The 20,673-nt window shown below is 41.1% G+C and overlaps 1 protein-coding gene across 2 annotated transcripts in view; it reads right to left on the bottom strand.

Moving 5' to 3' along the window:
- Window positions 1–1,113: 1,113 nt before the first annotated feature.
- Window positions 1,114–20,673, bottom strand: part of LOC148040715 (zinc finger (CCCH-type/C3HC4-type RING finger) family protein) — a 29,194-nt gene continuing 9,634 nt past the window's right edge. The window contains exons 2-8 of one of the 2 annotated variants that reach the window (XM_087661175.1): window positions 6,995–7,082; window positions 3,543–4,318; window positions 3,388–3,457; window positions 3,229–3,317; window positions 3,058–3,114; window positions 2,654–2,799; window positions 1,114–1,833 (exon numbers count right to left, since the gene is read on the bottom strand). In XM_087661175.1, coding sequence (XP_087517301.1) covers window positions 3,075–3,114; window positions 3,229–3,317; window positions 3,388–3,457; window positions 3,543–4,318; window positions 6,995–7,082 — 1,063 coding nt within the window. In that variant the 3' untranslated portion in view covers window positions 1,114–1,833; window positions 2,654–2,799; window positions 3,058–3,074. Of the gene's footprint in view, window positions 1,834–2,653; window positions 2,800–3,040; window positions 3,115–3,228; window positions 3,318–3,387; window positions 3,458–3,542; window positions 4,319–6,994; window positions 7,083–20,673 lie in introns of both variants that reach the window. The other variant, XM_087661168.1, reaches the window with a different exon arrangement.

The following is a 20,673-nucleotide window of genomic DNA, read 5'->3' as shown; positions in this document are numbered from 1 at the left end:
TAATTTTCTTTTGGGCCAATAAAGTAAATGTGTCTCATTCATAACCTCCACTCAAATCTATGATTATTTCCAATAACAATGCCGTATATGACACTAAAGTTGCACTAGTTCACCAACAATGTAGATCAATCAAGACTACCCATATAATCGTGCAATAAGAAGTGTGACTTAATAATAATTCTATAGTGCCAATAAAGCAAAGTCTCATTCATAGCCACCACTCAAATCTTCAATTATATCCAATAACAAAGTAATATGTCGCACTAAAGTTGACTAGTTTGACAATCATACACTTAGCATAGCTTTAGAATGCTGTTACGGGTGCACTATATCGATGGTTGATCTTAAAACTTTAAATCGCTTGGTATTTACTATTTGAACATATGATCCACTGTAAATACAAGTCAATAGGTCATGCATGCTCTATAGCTATACTCACATGGTCTCACCATGTATTGATGCTTCTCTAGTAACAACACAACATGGTCCATACTTGATTTCTACTTCCAAACTAATCAATTTCTCAATTTCTAGTTTCAAGAACATAAAAGAACAAGCTATTCCACAACTTAAAATGTTTCAAAATATATAAATACATGGATGCTACAAGTATTACCAACCCGCCTTGACTTTTCACACCATATGAATTGTAGAAAAGTATCCAAAATCATACTTGTTTCTTCAAGTATTGGACAATTTCAAAGTAACCATGCAACCTATGAGTGACTACTTTAGTCGCATCATCAATAATAGGCTTGTTGAATAGACCATCTACACCACCTTATTCAATTCCTTGTTGATCACCTTTGCTAAAATAATAAGATATAGTCACAAAGGTTGTCGACACCAAGTGTTACAAGGACTAGCCATGCTTGTTTTAATTAAGGAGGTCATTTATGAAGGTAAAAAGTGTTTAAATAGGCCCCTAGAATCAGTATTTAAGGAATAATTGTTTTAAGCATCACATAATATACCTCAAGGTATGGGATTTAGTTTCAAAATGTAATAAAAGATGAAACACAAACTTTCTTAGACCAATAGCCTTTAGAAGTCAAAAGTAGTAACACATGTTAAGGCTCTTCAATGAGGGCATATTATTAGAGATTATTTTGATTGAGCAAATAAAGAATTTCAGAACGAGTAGTGTATACATGTGGGCACACATTGATTGTAGGTGAATGCCTTGATCCTTCTTTGTGCCCACATGGGTTGTGGGGGGCAAGTACCCTTGCGTTTTTTTTTGTTCTTTTTTTTTTGCGTCAACTAAAAACCACAACTCTTCTTACAAACTAGAACCATTTCATCCACATGGTCCACAAAAATCTTTTTAGAAGCAAAAGAATTGAGGTTACATAATTCGTCCCATTCACATTTTGCATGAATTCATGGGTTCGCCAAAGTAAAGGGAAGCCATTGGAACTTGTCCTTTACAACATCATTATGACTTTAGAATCACTGCCTGCTGCACTAAGCAAAAATGTGGGCTCCACACAACATATTGATGCATCAAAAAACTAATAGTTGCTGATCCAATGCTATATTAAATTTACATGTGAAAGAAATCACCACAAACGCACAAGGATTAGCTGCAAAATAACATTCAAAAATGCCCTGCAATACGTAACTACAGACTGGAGTTTCTCTTTTAAAGATGACTCCAGCTTGAGGGACATCTTTAAGCAGGAGAGGCTTTTGACCCCTTCTAAGCCTGATCAAAAGCCAATGCAACATCTTGGTTACTGATCAAACTTATACTAGCAACTTTATGAGTACAAATGCCCGTATTTAGAAAGTGTTGGCTTCCATCAGACATCTTCCACACCCCATGCACAGCTGAAGAATCATCAATAAAAAGTCGATCAGTCACCTAAAAATTATAATGATGCTTCATAACGATAACTACTATAAATCTGATGCACAACAGCAAAAAGCAGCTGTTATGCTTGCACAACACTACAATATATTAAAGACAATCTGACATGCTACAACACATGCTACCCTACTTTAGGCAATGTTCTGGTCAGCGATGTTTGTATGCTTAATAAAAAGTGATATTAGAAATCTCTCCCAGCTTCTCTCCTATCTTTGTTTCCAACCTACCCCGACCTCTGCCACAAGTACCACTTATGTTGTTTATCTTGCTCTCCCTCTACTACCAACCTTGTTAAATTTGGTCCATCACAATCCCCGAAATTTGAGCAAAAGGTTCAGCAAAAGGTCCAGACATAATCCGACATTTAAGAGAGTACTAACTTGGGGGGACAGATCCCAAACGTCCCATGAAATTGTGCATTGCAGAACCTTCAAGCCTGACCTAGAAGAGAATCCCAATATTAACAAATGCACAGAGTCGATTTTAATGGGCCTGAAATTTGAAGGTCATCTATATAGGCCAAAGCATCAAAATACTCTGCCAGATTTTTCATCTGATTCACTTCACAGGACTGCAGGCAGCATGCATGAAGAGGGGCCTACTGTCAGCATAAGGATTTAGCCTCCAGAATGCTAGGTCACATGACTGTCTATCAGTCTAATAAAGGAGAACAATCCCAGGTGCTTGTTCTACCTGAACTACAGCATGAACCTCAGTCCCTGTGCACCATGGCAGCTTAAGTTCACAAGTTAAATTATGGAAGTTTCCCGTTCAACTTACCTTAGAAATCATACGACAATACAAACTTGTTTGAACATGGTCACTGATGAAACCAAGGGACAGCCCTCCCAATTATTTTTAAGAGTAGATGCAAGCATGCTGACACAGTCGAGTGCTCCTTTGAGCCATCCTTGATACCTGTTACACTGGATACAGACAAGATGGCTTAGAACAGTTTCAAACAAGACATCATGCAATTCATTTACTACAATCACATTTCATGAAGATCGAGTTTAACAGTATATATAAGACTTCAATATTCCTTGCAGTATCTTGCTGCATATTTTCAGCTACAAATGGAAAAGCTGCAAGTAGCTACAATGTGATAGCATTGTCCACTGGAGATGTCTGTTAGGATAGCAAGGATGACTAGTATTCACATTATACCAGGTTTAAATTTGAACCTTTTTGGCGAACTGCACTAGTGGTGTAGACTCATCGTGCCTAAGAAATCTGACAATCTGACAACCCCCCACCCCCAACAGCAAAAAGAACAGAAGACAGCAAAGCTATCTTTTAGGCAATCTAAAATCGTAGCCGAATACTAAATCTGAAACAGGTCAGGTCAGTCCTACCTTATATCCTTAGCAATTACTGTGCTACCATCTGCTGCTCCTAGGTGGCGCAGCTTCGTCTCCTCTATCCTACCATCTTTATAAGCATGCTGAAAAACAAAAAAGGCCGTCAGACAGAACACTTGCTTCACATCATATAAATTTGTCCTGAGGACCAACCTTGTAAAAGCAGCTGGTACCAAATGGGCAATTTCCAGTGCCAAAGTTGAAATGTCTGCAGTCAATTCCACTGCAGGAAATACATAATAAATAGTAAACAATCAACAAAAGTAACAACATGAGTGAAAAAATAATCAACTGAGTTGCTTACACACTTGAGCTTAGCTTTGTAACCATCAATTATTTCTTGCTTCTCTTCAGCGCTGGTGTACCAAATGACACTTGGAATAACAAAATATGAGAGGACACGACAAACTGGACAAGCTCGCACAACTGTATCTACATCCATGCCAGGAGGATGAGTGCTACTTCTCCAACCCCTTATACATGAAATACAAAAAGGGTGATCACATCCTGACAGAAGACCAAACTTTCTCTCAGCAACTGTTGGTTTAGACAGAACTCGTTCCAAGCATATACTACATTCAATATCCTGGCTGTATCGCAAGGCTTCCAAGCGTTTTTGGTTCCGCTCGCACTGCCTCTGGTGTTCCTCTCTTTCATCAGGCCTAAATGGATGCAGGCAATGCTTGCCACAAATTGAACATAGATCCCCATGCAGCTGTGGACAATCCTCTCCATGTGCACACCTGCCTGTAGCTGCCAGGGCACATATTGGCTCTTCACTAGGGTCCCTGACAGTTGATCTTGGACCATTGCCTTCAACATTTGATGCATTTGAAGGTAACAATGGCCAAGGAGGAGCTAATGGAGATAATGTTGATACCTTCCAAGCTTCAGAACTTTCGTCAACCATGCTCCCAACAGTCTGGCCTTCAGAAGCCACTTGATTGGCATGTATGCTGGTAATCTTTGAAGAAGAGTTTGGTGACAACAAAGCAGCTTGGGGCTGTGGACGTTTGATTTTCACATGCTCATACCGACACCGACTCCCATATGAACAATGTCCCCTCTGATAAAATGTGCATACCTATACAAGCAGGGACTAAATGAGAAAGGAAAAAATCATGAAAAAGTTACACATTGTATTCTCGATTCTAACAGGAGTAGAGAGAATTATGCTTGTCAAAGCTCCAAGACTCCTCTTCACACTGCCCTAAAATGGCCAGCCCCTTTCATATAAATTTAGTCCTTTCCAGAAAGTACAAACAGATGGATGCACTTCCAACATGATATCGCAAACAATCGAACAAATCTAGAGTTACAGCTCAAACTAAATGTATCTTTGATTGCAGTCAACCTAAATGGATTGCTTGTCTGTAAATCATAGTCTCTGTAAATTTACAGAAACTCCACTTTTATCCTGTCTCATTGTTTCTGTTACCACTCCCCTTTCCATGTTCTCAACCCCATGGTCAGTGGAAACTCCCCAAAACTCCAAACTTGCACCATTTCCCTTTTCATTCCGATTCCCATTCTTTGTTTTCACATGCTTCCCATATTATGGTGTAAACCTTAAATCCTCTTGGATCACAGTGAGAGAGTCAATGCACATAGGGGTATTGTTAACATTGCGGAGGACATATAGTTACTGGAAACACCTTGAAACATCCCTATAGTTACTGGAAACTCCCGAAACTCCAAATTTTTCCCATTTCCATTTCCATTCCTGTTTCTGTTTCTCTTTATGTTTCCCATAACTATGGGAGAACATCATTAAAACAAGACACTGTGCTAGAAAAACTTAATTGCATGTGCAAACAGATTTGCAAGCTGGTGCACATGTGTGTGGTCTGGTGCACATCTAGCACATGTTACTTTTCCTAGACAGCCACATAGCAAAAATTTCCACTTTTCATTGGCAAGGAAGTCAATTACTTTTTTCAAATATTTTGTTTTTGACAAACTGAAAAAGAAGATAGCGCTCTTTACTTCGAATAAACAAGTTTTTTGGCAAAAGAAAAGCTAACAATCTCTTTCTGGAAAAGAAAAAGGCTAACATTTCCTTTCAATGCTACTATTTTGGTAGTAAAGGCCATAGGTAGGTGAACATGTTACAGATCTTAGTGGGCACGCTGGCAAGAGAAATCGCACTGTCACCTACTGCATACATGGATGTTGTTGCGGGACTGTCATGTTGGCCTCTAATAACTACATATTGTTGGCAGGGCTGCCATATGGTGATTCTCTCTCCTCTGGCTCATGTGCTATGACATAAGGGTGTTTTGATCCCTGGTAAGAGCAAGATTTGATACCTTGAGGAAGAACACATGCTGTGAAGACTTTTAGGGCTGAAGATCTGGGCCACAGGCTGCGTGTCCCAAGGTTTCTAGGGCTCATTCTTGAGAGAGTTGCTCAATAAGGCCTACATACAATCACTCTCAGTCCAGAGATTAGGAGATATGCCAGCTTGTGGTATTGGGATTCTATCAATTTGGGACAGCTTGGCAGTTACGTTTGTGTCATGAAGCCCTTTTGATAAATTTCACAAGGATGATATAATACACTTTCAACTCCATGGGCTGGTGGTTCAGTAAGGCAACAATGTTAAAAGTGGCAAGTAAACACTTATGACATGTGTGCCTATTTAAGGCAAACTTTGTGGTCATTGAAAATCATCAGTCGTCGTGGATCAGAAAATCATCGATCAAACCATCATGGGTCACTACATGAGTTGGAGAGTGTGCACATGGGTCAAGGACCAAGGTGTAAAGAAGTGCAAGAAATGCAGAATATACAATAACACAAGGAACACAATCTGTAGGATGCTCAATGAGAATGAATGAATATAAAGACATAATAATACAATGCAGTGTCTCAGACCTCCGTGTCTCAAGACTCATGCAGATTGAGCTAAGAATGGTGTCATAGTATCTCACGCTTGTGAGGAATCCCAAAGCACAGCAGCAACAATCCACAAATGTTGTCGATGTCATGGGGAGCAATGGAGGGAGCAAAATGCAGTCCTCTAGGAAGCAAGATGACAAAAGATGACTCCGTGCAGCTTAAAATAGGTATGCTGGTCTTTTATGAAGACAGAATACAGAGCGGCATCTACTAACACATGGGAGACTGGGGGGCTTCAGACATTGTTAGGAGAGCTTGTGTCACAACACAACAGAAAAGGAACTTGTATCCTTTTTATTAATTTGCATAGTCGATTATTTATTAAATTAGAGCTGGCCAGAAGCACCAGTTTCTCCGGTCTGCTGATACATTTTGTTCATACTATGAATTCGCTGTTCTTAACCATCCTAAAAGTTCACTCTTGGCCAGTTTTGCAGTGTTTCTAGGTAATGCCAGAAGCAGATGCTCCTTGCAAAAGGAAGGAGAGGCTGAGAAGGGTGGACAATGGCAGTTTATTGGAACTCTAGTATTCTGCCTCTGAACTCTGCAGTTTCTGTTTGCAGAATTTTTGCTTCCTTGACAGTTAACACAAGTCCTGAAGACCAGGCCAATCACATGTATACAATTTCCAAAGTAGAAGTTATCGAACAGCACAATAAACTCCCAAAAACCTTTTTTTTTTTTTTTTAAGAGATGACTTCCGGAGTTCCATGCAGTCAATGGGGAACAAATAAAGCAAAATCTGATGAGCAAATGTACAAAAAACAGAATACATAAAACTATAAAATTAACCTTCAAATTCTAAAAGGTCACTTTGAGAGAAGATAGCCCTATTTACCACAGAAGAAGTGTCACTTACATTGTTTTCTTGATCCCTCCAATCATGAGAAAATTCACATGCATCTTGCTTGAAGCAAGCTCCATGCATATAATATTTACATAAAATCCTGCCAAAAGAGAACTTCCTCAGTTATTTTGTGAAATGCTAGAGGGCCATCATTCAAAGATATATAGAACCTGGTGTGAGTGCACAATGGAAGCAGAAGCAAGAAATAAAAGCACGAAACACAAGACAGAGGAACAGTGCATGAAACCAAACATGATGTCTACAAGCTAACACCTGGGGACATAATATAAAAGCCTAAAGTGATAAAATAAGCAACATTCTCTAATCTAACAAACTAATTACAAATTTCATGGATCCTAAAACATCGAACCCACCATCATTGTAGTTACTTCCAATGCCTTCTGAAGTTTTGGAGTATATAATTGCCAAAGTTACCCAAATGGAAATGATGTTGCGTGCAGTAATTGTAAATATGTTCAGCAAAATAGTTATTTTACTCCATAAGGAAGACACTTGAAGCTTTGCATATGGTGCAAATCTTCAAGCCAAAGTTGTTGCAGCCACTTCCAATGCCTTTTGAAATTTGGGAGAGTATTGCCATGAAATGATGTTATATGCACCATTGTGACTAGATTTAGTGAGACAGCTTATTTCATTTCAACAATTATTCAGACTGCTTGAAGCTTTAACTGGGAAGGACATTGTCTGTTGGGGAATATAAATCAACTCCTTTGGAGCTGGGCCAGAGAATGTGATCAGATTTTTAAAGATTGATTGGTTGGCACAAATTATTCTTTTAAGCAATCATGACATGTTTTGAAAGTTGCTATCTTTAATACAATAAAATATAAATTTTTCCTTTCAACATACTGGTCAATTTTACTTTTCAGATTTGTGTCAGAACCTTGAACAGGTATTGGAACAGCGTAAATCTATAAACCTCACGTTATCTATTTCAGGCCTTAGAATTAACATTAAAATGCTAAAAGAATTTATGTGCTTGCAATGTGTGATAACGTGTCAAAAACTCAAAAGAAATCTTTTGCTTTCCATAAAGCATATATATTGTCAACAAGCAATTTCTAGATCTATCAGCCCATCTATACTAAGGCAATGGAGTTTCTACCCCTCTAGAGTATCAAGCAATGCTCCGGATCTCTACAGCTTTGCTGAGCTTGAAGGAGCCTCAACTAAACTTGGCTCTAACTAAGAGACATTTGAGGAGAACCTACTAGATCACCCTCCACCATCCGCTTAGCATCCATCGGTGAGTATTTCAGAAACTTCACCCAATATAAGAACTTTATCTCATTCTTCCTTTCCTTATATCTCAGCCAGTTCCTCAACTTCAAGCTAAATCTCATGATGTAAATCCTTTGGCACATTTCCCTAAATGGTCTAAGAATAAAAAACACTAACAATCCTCCCATTATCAGGTAACTACAAACTATAACCTAGTTCATTAATCATCTACAAAGCCTATTCAGCACACAAGAGAATCCAACCACTCATTGCAAACTCTAATGCACTAGGATGACTTCCAACTATTTTTTATGGCTTTCTTACTTTTCACCTAAGTCCTTTGGAGGGCTAACCTTGCTTTTCAAACTTGATTCGCCTATGTCAATGATATACAAGGACAACAGACAAAAGCACACTATTAAACTAAATATGTTTGATGAAACAACTTAACGATATGATCCACTGTTATCCGATTCCTCATCAAAATGAAATGCATCTACTAATTGAACCTGCATAAAAACAGTCCACTTTTATTATTCTCTGATGCTGCTTTAGAGAGTTCCAAATAAGACTCATAGCAATGCTTTTCCAATGTCTATCCGTGTAAGTTCCAAAATAAGACTCATAGCCATGCTTTCCCAATGTCTATCCTTAATAGAAAGGGTGCAACAAACCTAGTGCCTTTTGACATATAATGCAAATCCCTTGCAAAAGCATCCATCTTTTGTCAAAAAGCTGACCAAAAAAAGTCTTAACTGTTTTTTTTGTAGCACCAATACATCAATGCCCTACAACTCTAGGCCTTAACTACTACATAACATCAAAGACAACCATGCATCATAGGGAATCCATTCAGCTCTACTCCATGTCATGGGTACCAAGAAACTTTACCTTCTAGGAACCTCTAGAAGATTTGAGAAAGAATCTAGAAGGTTCTAGAAGGATCTAGAAGATTCTTAGGAAGGTTCAAGACAAATGCTTACATTAGCATTGCTTATGTCATGACTTATGACAATAAAGCTTATGTCATCAATGATGTCATTATCTAGAAGCTTCTCCTTAACCTCCTCAACTCTAGTATAAATAGGGACCATGGAAAAACCCCTTCAATCTTGCCAACGCAAATTGTGAAACTCTTGCGAGGTCCTCTCTAGTTCTAGTCCAAGCCATGTATCTCCACATTTTGTTTTGTCTTGTCATGTCTTAGCTTTCAAAAGACCCTCGATTTGCTAAATTTATGCATCCAACCAAGAAGAGCAACAAGAGCAAATAGCAAAAAATGTTGTCTAACGCTTCGGAAAACCAAAAGTCTCCAGAAGTCAAGTTAGCTCAGCCTCAAAATGCACAAAATGCCACCAAGAAGCAAATGCAAATACTAGTACTAGAGCAAGGGCAGCAAATGCATAGCAATCTTGGAAATGCCAACCCAATTACTTTTGGACAACAAAGTATGTATCCAAATGCTAGGCATCTAAGTTACCTTGGAGGTGCTTTGATATTCCTTTCAATGGCTGGTCATGGCACAACATCTTTTGGTATGCATGGTCTGAATAATTTTGGAATGTAGCAAGGAATGCATGGAATGCATGGTCAAATGTACCTAGGATGGCTGGTGGAATGCATAATCTGATGTACAACCATATTAGCATGGTACCCAATGCAGAATGAGGTATGTTTGGTAATGCATTTGCTACCTCTTGTGATGGACACAATGTGGATTTTCCATGTTAAGCACAAGGCAAATTATGCTTTGGGATAAGTACAATAATAGCTTTGTTATGCAAGGTTTCCATCAAAAAAGGGTATCGACCTTGAAGTGCAAGTTGATGTGAGATGAGGAGTTAAGGCGGGAAAAGATCCACGGTGGAGAGAGAGGGGAGCCCAAGGAGAGAGAAAGAGAAAGAGAGAGGGGGGGGAGGGAAAAAGAAAGGAGGGGGGAGGGGGGGGCGTGTAAGGGCTTTGTAGCTATACCATGGTGTTATCACCAAAAACACCTATATAGGGAGTAGTAGTGACTCTGAGCCCTGCTTGGTTTCCACTCTACATGTGATTCCCTATACCCAATGGTGAACCCTCTTATGTGCGGCATCAGGAGGGTGTAGTCCTAGGATGTGCCTATATTGTACCGTTTCTTTGATTGAATAATACAAGAGTATAACTTGCTCTCACATATCGTGTTACCTTTCTGTGCCGTGTTTAGTGAGTAATGAGTGCAAGTGCATCACACTTGGTATTAGAGCAACTCTTACTCGGAGTGAAGGAATGCTCACGGAAGCAAGAGAAAAGATCCAATGCCCCAAAGAGAACGAGCCGAAACGACCCACATTGCGTTGACCTCGGCGTGTCACCCCAACACCATCTGCCACCTAAAGACGTGACGCGGCTTCCCCACGGCACAACCACCACCCAAAGGCAAAGCGCGGCTTCCTTGCATCGACAACCCCACCGACCACATGGAGGAGGACGACAGAGAGAATGTACCCATCCCAACAATGGAAGAGAGAAAGAAGAGTAGAGGGTAAAAATGGAGAGTAGCCCAAGAGGAGAAGGTAGCTGGATTGGAGAGACAGTTGGAGAGCATGTCAAGTATGCTAGAGTCAATTTGGAGAAACATGTAGATGAAGGAAGAGGAAGACGAAAGGAGAAGAAAATTAGAAGTAGAACAAGGCTATAGAGAATGGGTGCTACAACAACAAGAGGAGAAAATGCAGAAAGTACAAGAGGAGATGGACAGATTAGGGAGAGAGGAAACTTCTAGGAGGGCACAAGATACAAGAAAAGACAAGGAGAAGGTAGTAGAAGTTAGAAGTAAGAAGAATGACAATAAGAAGTGTTGGAATTTTCCGATTCTATAGGCAGCACCCAATGTAATTTGTGTGGTGTGGACACTTATTAAAGAGTCAATGTAAGGTGTGTACACCTAGTGTCTTAGAAACTTAAAGTAGTGACACTAGGCTCTAGAGTAAAATAAACCTAACTCTAGTTAGTTGGTGGAAGGCTAGTTAGGTCAACCCTTGACCTAAACATAAGTTGTACTTTCACTCTATCTTTCATTCTAGCAAGTATACTCTTCTCTTTTTGCTTCAGCTCACTCTCTTGTTGTCATTGTCTCTCCTCTCTCTCACCATAGCTGGCTGCCATTTTCCAACATTTGGTATCAGAGCAGCTCCTGCGTATAGTTTCCGTTCAACCACCGTCAGCCGGTGCCATCCCGCCCAAGGTCCTACTGCTGCCAGCTTGGTTCTCAGCTCCAGGAAAAGTTTTCAGCTGTTGTGAGATGTTGTTGGAGTGGAGGAGGAGCTGTAGCTTAGCCGTCTCTTGTCTACTCCAGATCTGTCCAGTTCAGCCATCAGCTCCAAATTTGTCCATTTGCTCCAGATCTGTCCCGCTCAATCATCTGCTCCAGATCTGTTGTTTTCAGCCTGCACGCAGTCCAACGCACAGTCCCACACAAAGTCCTGCACCTGCACGCAACCCGAGGAGCTGCTGTTTTGGAAGAGCTGCTGCTATTTTCAGCTTTGCCCGCCATTTTCTCAGCTCTACCTGCCATTTTCTCAACCCTGCCCGCCAATTTCTGCAAACCCTAGAAAGTGCAGAAACCCAAATTTTCAGATTTGGGGTTTTCTCGAAATTTCCAGAATTTCCAGTCTATTTTAGCCATCTCTTCTTGAATCTCAACTCGTGCTGCCCAATAATTTGGGGCTTTTGCTAATTTTTGCTCCCGAAGTTTGAATTGATAACCAATTCAAAGAAATTTCTCAATTTCTTGGACATTCCCACCAAAAATTTGGGGCTTTTGCCCAATTGGAGGCCCTTTGCGCAAATTGTTACCAAACTCATAGACATTCCGCAATTTCTTCCACATTGGCTCAAGAAAATTTGGGGCTTTTCAGTTTTTTGGATCCGGCACGCATCGTGAGGCAGATTTTAGCTGCTAGTCATTGCTCCAAGGCAAGCAAAAAGCAATACAACAGCATTTAATTGCTGTTAAAGTCAGATTGGGAAGAGAATTTTGGAAAATTTCAGTAAATTTTGGTAAGAATCAGCATTAAGTTGCTGTATTTTGTACTTTTATGGGCACACATTTCGAGGCAGGTGTGATACAACAATATAGTGCTGTAATTTACTGGCTGAGTACTGATTTGGGTGGCATTGTGCACACTTTGGCATTTGTGTGACATTTTGGTACTTGTTTCTTAATCCCATGGAGGATTTTGGTACTCTGAGGAGTATACTCTATACTTCAACATTTAAGTATTTGGCTACAGATTTTTGTCTATCATTGACAGCATGGCACGTCACGGGAATAACAATTAGAGCAGTATCCTTGGTGTCCTCACTCAGGAGGACAAACTTGATGGCTCAAACTACCCACTGTGGAGTTTTATGACCCATAACCTTCTTATGGCGAAGGACTTGTGGGACTATATTACATGTGATTTGCAACCAGGAGGTCTTGCACCTCAGACACCTCAGCGTAATGCTCGAGGATAGGTTGCTAGTCTTGTTGCTGGTGGTAATTCAGCTGCTACTATTGCTGCCCCTCCTCTCCCTCCTACCGAGGATTGGAGGAAATGGGACTCAAAAGATGCACAAGCACTTTCTTTGATTGCCTTGTCAGTGAAAAGGGCAATTATTTCGCACATTCGGTCTTGTAAGACCTCAAAATCAACATGGGATGTACTTGAGCGTATGTTTGCAGCACACAATGAGGCTAGGATATCCTATCTCCACCGAGAGTTTACCAATGTGAACATAGATCAAGGTGATAGCATGACAGAGCACCTCACTCACATACAGGATTTGCATGAGCAGCTACTCAATGTTGATGAGGTCATTCAAGATGTTGAATTGGTAATCATCACACTGAATTCTCTTCAAAAGTCATATCTTGGTTTCCAAACCTCTTTGATGTTGTCTTTGAGGGGGGGCCAGCAGCCCCTTACATTTGTGGAGTTGGAAGGCCTCTTGCTGCAAGAGGAACAGACTCGGAAGAATGTGGCATTGCGTTCAAGTGATGTGGCTATGCTTTCCGAGTTCAAAGGCAAAGGAAAAGTCAAGCAAAATGTAAAAAATCAGCAAAAGAGTGATGCTGGACAGCCATCAAATAAGGTTGTCCAAGACACAAAAAAGACTAAAAAGAAAGGGAAGTGCCATTATTACAAGAAGCCCGGTCACTATATCAATGAATGCAGAAAGAGATTGGCCAAAGAGAAGAAAAAGAACTACGGTTTGGCTGTCCAAGAAACATCAGCCAACAAATCTACTGATGATGATACTTCAGTCAACTTCGTAGAGGAAAACTATGCATTTCTCATATGCAGTTATGATTCTTCAATGGTTGATTCAGCATTTAATGCTACTAAAACATAGCAAACATGGTATTTTGATAGTGGGGAGTCAAAGCACATCACTTCCAGGAAGTATCTGTTTCTTTGCATTCAGCCCTTGCTGGGAAGCGTGTTACATCTCCGAACAACAGCAGTTATAATGTATGTGGCATTGGGACAGTCACTATTACTGTTGTAGATGGTTGTGATTTCATGCTTCTAGATATCTTGTTTGTACCTGGCATTACAAAGAACTTGTAAGAACTTATTGTCTATCTCTGCTTTTAATAAGCATGGCTTTCAGGTCATCTTTGAGGATGACAAATGCATTGTTAGAGAAAGAGAGATGGATTATGCACTTAGCCTGTTCAGCACCCTCCATAAGGGTCTATTTTTGTTGGATACATGTGACAGACAGTCTCATGATGCTTTAGCAGTCACCCTTTCGCCCGCTATGCAAAATGCGGAGCTATGGCATGCCTGCTATGGACACATGAGCTTTGGGAGTTTGATGACCCTTCACAGGTGTCATATGGTAAATGCATTGCCTTCCGTGGAGACTCCACCTCCTCATGCATGTGAGGAATGTATTTTGGGCAAGATGCATAGGTTTGCCATGAAAAAGGATGGTGCAGTGCAAAATGCAGCTTATTCACTCTGATGTTTGTGGTCCTATGAGGACACGTGTACTTAGAGGTCATCAGTACTTTGTTACATTTATTGATGACTACTCTTGGTATACATGGGTGTATGGGCTGAAGGCAAAATCCGATGTTTTCATGCATTTCAAACATCTTGTTGCAAAGCTTGAAGCTGAAACTGACTTAAAAGTGTAGACACTTCGCATAGATAAAGGGGGGGAGTACATGTCTCGTGCTTTTGAGACATATTTCTTAATCATGGCATTACGCATCAAGCCACTGTTAGAATGACTCCTCAGCAAAATGGTGTTACTGAAAGGAAGAATTGGACTCTTATGGAGATGACTCGTTGTATGCTAAAAAGCAAGGGGCTACCTCATAAATTTTGGCTAGAAGGCCTTCAATGTGCAAATCATATGTTGAATCGTGCACCCACTAAGGCACTGAAGACGATTACACCGTTTGAAGCTTGGCATGGCAAGAAACCCAAAGTAAACTACTTTCGAGTGTTTGGTTGCATAGCCTATGCACATGTTCCAAAAAGCTTCGTGGGAAGCTTGATGACAATGCTGTAAAATGCATATTTATTGTCTACAGTTCAGAGAGCAAGGGCTATCGCTTGTATGACCCACGCACAAAGAAAGTCTTTGTCAATAGGGATGTCCTATTTACTGAAAATGCTGCATTTTCACATGATCGGTTTCAAATGCTAACCACCCATGACATTGGTGATGTCTTTGAGGGTCTGTTGCCACTTACTTTTTGGAGTCTGTGCCTGCTGTAAATGGCGGGACAGACTTAATACAGCAAGCCGTTGCTGCACCATATGCTCCCGAACAGCAGGGTATCGATAATAGTTTGCCACATGCAATGGAAGAAGTAGTACAGCATGAAAGGGCTGCTGTAAATGCAGCCAAAACAGTCCCAAGATGGCTTTTATAGACTCTCCAAGAGAGTAAAATGGATACTCCTATACCTCAACGCACTAGAAGGGCTGCCAAAAATGCAGCAAATGATGCAAGGGGGCGCATTTGATTGATTTTACGGAAGTAGATGATTGTGATGAGCATGTGTTTATGAGCTCACTATTGGATGATGATGAGCCTACTTCCTTGGACAAAGCTCAACAAGATGTACATTGGATGCAAGCCGTGCAGGATGAGTTAGACTCTATTGCCACTAACTCTACATAGGATCTTATGGATTTACCATCTGGCAAGAAGGCCATTGGCACAAAATGGGTTTTTTAACTCAAACACAAGGCTGATGGTACAATTGACAAGTACAAAGCACGGTTGGTAGCAAAAGGCTAAGCACAGAAGAAGGGCATAGATTGTGAAGAAACTTTTGCTCCTACATCCCGTATGAGTACCGTGAGATGTGTGATTCCTATGGCTGCAAATTATGGCTGGAAAGTACATCAATTGGACATTAAGACAGCATTCTTGAATGGGGATTCGCAAAGGATGTTTATGTGTCACAACCTCCAGGGTTTGTGGTTAAGGGGAAAGAGCACATGGTATGCAAGCTGCATAAAGCTCTTTATGGTCTCAAGCAGGCTTCTCATGCATGGTACTCCAAAATTGATGCTTATTTGGCTAGCAAAGGGTTCAAAAATAGTCCAACTGCTCCCACTCTATACATTAAGAATGAGGGGGGGACTTGCTGATTATCATTCTTTATGTAGATGACATGCTACTCACTAGACCTACAGAAGAAAAAATTGCAGATTTTAAGGCTGAATTAAAACACGCATTTGCTATGTCAGATATGGGCTGCCTACACTGTTATTTGGGGATTCAATTCACCCAAAATCAGCATGGTATCATGTCACAATCACAATATGTGGATAAGTTGTTACATAGGTTTAGTATGCAAGATTGCAAACCTATGTGCACTCCTATGGAGCCAAGCTTAAAGTTGTCTGTGCATGATGATGAAGAGATATCTGATGTTGCAATTTACAGCCACGCTATTGGCTGTCTAATTTATCTTTGTAACACACGCCCTGACATTCAGTATGCAGTATCTCAAGTGAGCAGGTATATGCATAGCCCACGGACCATACATTGGCAAGCTGTTAAGCGGATCTTCAAATATTTGCAAGGTACTTAGTCACATGCATTATTATTTCTTGGGGGGAGACTTGCACTTACAGGCTTATAGTGATTCAGATTGGGCTGGTGATACAGACACTAGGCGACTACTAGTGGGGACTGTTTCTTTCTAGGTCGTTCATGCATTTCATGGCTAAGTAAGAAACAGCCTATAGTGGCTACCTCGTCTTGTGAGGCTGAGTACACGGCAGCCTTCACGACAACAGTGGAATGTGTATGGTTGCGCAGATTGTTGGCTGATCTACATTTACCATTGAAGGGTCCTACACACATTATTTCTGATAGTCAGAGTGCTATTGCAATAGCACGAAATCCTGTGTTTCAAGCTTGCACGAAACACATAGAGGTGCATTACCATTATGTCAGAGAGAGATGCTATGCAAGAGAGATCAGCTTGATGTATGTACCCCCACTAAAAAATGTTGCAAACATTTTCACCAAGGCACTACCTCGCGAGAAGTTTGAGGCTTTTCGAAAGTCCTTAAACTTGTTACCCTTCGGTGATTGATCATCCTTGTACTTCATTACATTGGCACTGTAGGGGGGTGGTAGAATTTGCCGATTGTATAGGCAACGCCCAATGTAATTTGTGTGGTGTGGACACTTATTAAAGTGTCAACGTAAGGTGTGTATACCAAGTGTCTTAGAAACTTAAAGCAGTGACACTAGGCTCTAGAGTAAAATAAACCTAACTCTAGTTAGTTGGTGGAAGGCTGGTTAGGTCAACCCTTGACATAAACATAAGTTGTACTTTCACTCTATCTTTCATTCTAGCAAGTATACACTTCTCTTTTTGCTTCAGCTCACTCTCTTGCTATCATTGTCTTTCCTCTCTCTCACCATAGTTGGCTGCCATTTTCCGACAAGAACAAGAAGCACAACCATAGAGAAGAGGAAGATAGTGATAGCTCAAAAGATGACTACGGCAAAATTCAAGATGCCCCAAACCATCAAGTACAAAGGAGAGAGAGACGGGTTGGTTCTAAAAAAGTGGATTGCAAAGGTGGACAGATACTTGAAATATGGCAGGATCACCGAAGATAGGAAGGCAGAGATGGCAGCCACCTACTTGGAGGAGGATGCTGCTAGTTGATACCTGCTGGAATAGAAGCAGGGACACACCATCTTTTCATGGGAAAAACTCCAAGAGGAACTCAAAGATTACTTCATTCTAAAGATGGAAAAATTCAAAGTCGGAGATGAATGGAGAAACCTCAAGCAAATGCAAGGGAAGATGAAGGAGTTCATCAACAAATACAGGCAGATCATGCTGCAACTACCCAACATGGACACTGACACCAAATTGCATGGATTCTTATTTGGGATGCAAGAATGGGCTAGAAGAGATGTAGAGAGGCAGGAGCCAACCAACTTAGCCGAGGCCATGAGACTCACTGAAAGACTAGTGGATTTGGAAGCTAGGAGGACAGCCCAAGGGAACCATAACAGATTCAATACCAGCCTCAACAACAATTCATGGACCCCGAGACCCAATGCTCCTAGAGGCCCATTCACAGAGACGGGGAGCTAGAATTCCAGCATAACACCAGCCACGTCACAATCCGCATTAGTACCAAGAGGAGCAGTTGGCAGATGGGGGAACAACCAGTACAAGCCAACTCAAAGTGCGTCATATGGTCCAACGGGATCAAACACATCATGGTGGAGACTCACCCAACCATGTGGATCAAATGTTTCAAATGTGGGGAACCACACTATCAAAACAAATGCCCCATGGAAGACACAGCCTCATCAAGTGGATCGAGGGTGAATGCCGCTAGTGCGTATGGAGGAGAGGAACCGCAACTCCCGCGCATCCAAGAAATCCCAAGCAGAAGTAATGAAAGCATGGACCACCCAAGAGTGGGGACAGTCAGTGCGCGACCCCAATGCATGGCAGCCCAAGTAGCAGTAATCCACCACCTATACATCAAAGGCAGAGTGAGCAAAGGGAATCAAGCTATTATGGTGGATACAGGGGCCACTCACAACTTTATCACATCGGACTGCACAGCCAAACATGGATTGAAATTGTCTAAGGCCCCAAAAGGATTAACAATAACATTCGCACAAGGAGAGGCCAAAGAAGTGAAACAAGCCTTTGCAGTATAATTAGAAGTCGGAAAATGGAAAGCAAAGCTTAACTTCTTAGTAATCCCCATGGATGATTTTGAAGTTATCCTAGGCTTGGAATTCTATGATAAATATGTCATTGCAATGTTTCGAAAGGGAGTGAATGAGATGATGCTAGATATGCAAGGAGAAGGCGTCAGAGTACCCTGTGAAAGAATGCACCTACCAAGCGGGACACCAATCAAAGTGCAAATGAAGGAGAACAAGCCTGGAGTTGCTTTCCAAATAGTGAAGTCAAGCCCAAACCAACTAGGAGTGCCAACCCAAGCAACATCGTGTCAAGTGAACCCTATTAGGCCACGCATCATGTATGATTCAACCCACTGAGCAGGAGATCATCAAGAAGCCCAAACCCCAAACCAACAGCACAGAAGTAGCAGAAATACTTGAGGAGTTCAAAGATGTAATGCCGACAGAACTACCCAAGGGTCTACCACCCAGAAGGGATGTGGAACACAAAATCGAGCTCATTCCAAGATCCGTCCCACCGATGAGAGCCCCTTATCGCATGAATCACACAAAACTCATGGAATTGAAGAAGCAGCTGCATAAATTAGAAGAACAAGATTTCATTAGCCCCAGCAAATCCCCCTTTGGTGCCCTAGTGTTGTTTGTTAAGAAGAAGGATGGGGGGCTTAGACTATGTGTAGACTATAGGGCCCTTAATAAAATCACCATCAAAAACAAATATCCCATGCCCCTAGTGGAGGACCTCTTAGATAGGCTACACAGAGCCAAGTACTTTAGCCGAATAGACCTTAGGTCGAGCCACCACCAGATTCGCATAGCAGAAGAAGATATCTCGAAAACAGCTTTCCGCACCAAATATGGTAGTTTTGAATGGTTAGTCTTAGGATTCATGCTAAGCAATGGGCCAGACACATTTTGTGGCCTCTTGGATGGAGTCTTTAGACCCGAGATATACGTATTTGTCATTATCTACATTGATAATCTACTAGTCTATAGCAAAACCCTAGAAGAACACAAACAACACTTACCCTTAGTTTTTGAGAAGCTGCAACAACATAAGCTGTATGCCAAACCAAAAAAATGTGAGTTTGCATAAAAGAGTTAGAATTCCTAGGCTTCATTGTAGGAGCAGTTGGTATCAAAGTGGATCCCAAGAAAGTAGAAGCTATCCAAAAATGGCATGTACTGAAGGATGTAAGGGAAGTGCGGGAGTTCCTCAGCTTCACAGTATTTTACAAAAGGTTCATCAAGGATTACAACCTCATCACCGCACCCCTATTCCACCTCACCAAAGAAGATAACACTTTTACATGGGATAGCGAGCAACAGGATGCTTTTGAACAAATGAAGAAATGCATGAGTCAAAACCCTGTCTTGAAAGTCCCCAACTTCACCAAACCCTTTTGAGATCCTTTTGAGATCTCCACAGATGCATCTGACTATGGCATTGGGGGCGTATTGGTGCAAAAAGGCCACTCCATAGCTTATGAATCCAAGAAGTTCACAGATGTTGAAATCAAGTGAAGCACACATGAGAAGGAAATGCTTGTAGTCATCCACTTCCTCAGAAAATGAAAACATTATGTTCAAGATAAACACATAGTAGTCTTCATCGACAACATCTCCCTCAAATGCTTCCAATCCCAATCCAAGCTATCGGCCAAACAAGCTCGCTGGCTAGACTTCCTAGCCGAATTTGACTTGGAGATAAAACACGAGCCAAGCTCCACCAACAAAATAGCAAATGCCCTGGGCCGTAAAGCTGACTTGAAAGCCGTCAATGTGGTTAGTAGCAACTTCATGGAATTAGTGAAGAAAGCCTTGGAACAGGACCAAGACATGCACAAAATTATACAAGATGTGAGAGTTGACAAGACACTGCATGGAATGTACATCCTAGAGGAAGGAATCTTATTTGTAGGAAAGAGATTGTATATCCCCAACAATGTGGAGCTGAAGAAACTCATCTTACATAAAATACATGATGGAAAACTAGGAGGACACCAGGACAGAGCAAAACACTGGAGACCCTTAGGCAGCAGTTCTTTTGGCCCAACAATAAAGAAGAAGTAATTGACTACATCAAGACATGTCCTACTTACCAACTTGTCAAGGCACAACGCTCTAAGCCAACAGGCTTGCTTCAATCTATGCCAATACCTAGCCGCCCATGGGATGTAATTAGCATGGATTTCATTGTGGAGCTCCCCAAATCCCATGGATACACCATCATTTTTGTAGTGGTGGACTATTTCTCC

The sequence above is a fragment of the Lygodium microphyllum genome, chromosome 2 (assembly GCF_053477565.2).
Source record: "Lygodium microphyllum isolate KBCC chromosome 2, Lygodium_microphyllum_v1.1.10, whole genome shotgun sequence".
Classification (NCBI taxonomy): Eukaryota; Viridiplantae; Streptophyta; class Polypodiopsida; order Schizaeales; family Lygodiaceae; genus Lygodium; species Lygodium microphyllum.
The sequence above is the reverse complement of the archived record's forward strand: the minus strand, read 5'-3'. Positions and strand labels throughout refer to the sequence as shown.